Here is a 590-nt window from a genome sequence, read left to right as displayed (position 1 = left end):
CGGCCTGGGGACACGCGGGCTCGGGACACGCGGCCTGGGGACATGCGGGCTCGGGGACACGCGGCCTGGGGACACGCAGCCTGGGGACACACGGCCTCGGGGACACGCGGCCTGGGGACACGCGGCCTCAGGACACGCCGATGCCTGAACATGTGGCCACGCCCGTCTCTTCCCAAACCAAGCAGACTCCAGCACGCCACAGGTCTGTGCCCGTCGCCCCTCACGTCTCAGGAGGCCTCTGGGGGGGCGGGGGGGGCTCAGCACTATCCAGCCTCCGCCAGCCGCTGGGCCTGCGCCCACCCGGCCAGGGCGGGATCCCGGGGCGCGGCAGACCCCGTCCCCGCGGCCCCCTCAGCGGGGCGTCAGTCCACCTGCCTGCCCCGCTCCCCGCGCTGCCTCTGGGGCGTCAGCGCCCAGCTCCCGTGCGTGTACATCAATCCCCCCACCGGCCTAGGACACCCCCAGGCGGTGACGGTCACGGCGGAACCCCGAAGTATTCAACCCTCAAGCAAAAAGAACCGGGCCTTTTAGGCACGACGCCGCGGCGAACGTCCCCGGCCAGAGCGGCGCCGGAGCGCCCGGGCAAGGCG

The 590-nt window shown here is 73.6% G+C and overlaps 1 protein-coding gene across 1 annotated transcript in view; it reads left to right on the top strand.

Moving 5' to 3' along the window:
- The window catches only part of CBS (cystathionine-beta-synthase), a 25,510-nt gene that overhangs the window by 20,545 nt on the left and 4,375 nt on the right, over window positions 1-590 (top strand). The window contains 1 exon segment of the mRNA XM_012731093.1: window positions 203-206. Coding sequence (XP_012586547.1) covers window positions 203-206 — 4 coding nt within the window.

The sequence above is a fragment of the Condylura cristata genome, unplaced genomic scaffold (genome assembly GCF_000260355.1).
Source record: "Condylura cristata isolate star-nosed mole 26May11 unplaced genomic scaffold, ConCri1.0 scaffold00003, whole genome shotgun sequence".
Taxonomy (NCBI): domain Eukaryota; kingdom Metazoa; phylum Chordata; class Mammalia; order Eulipotyphla; family Talpidae; genus Condylura; species Condylura cristata.
This window is presented reverse-complemented; position numbering and strand designations above follow the sequence as displayed.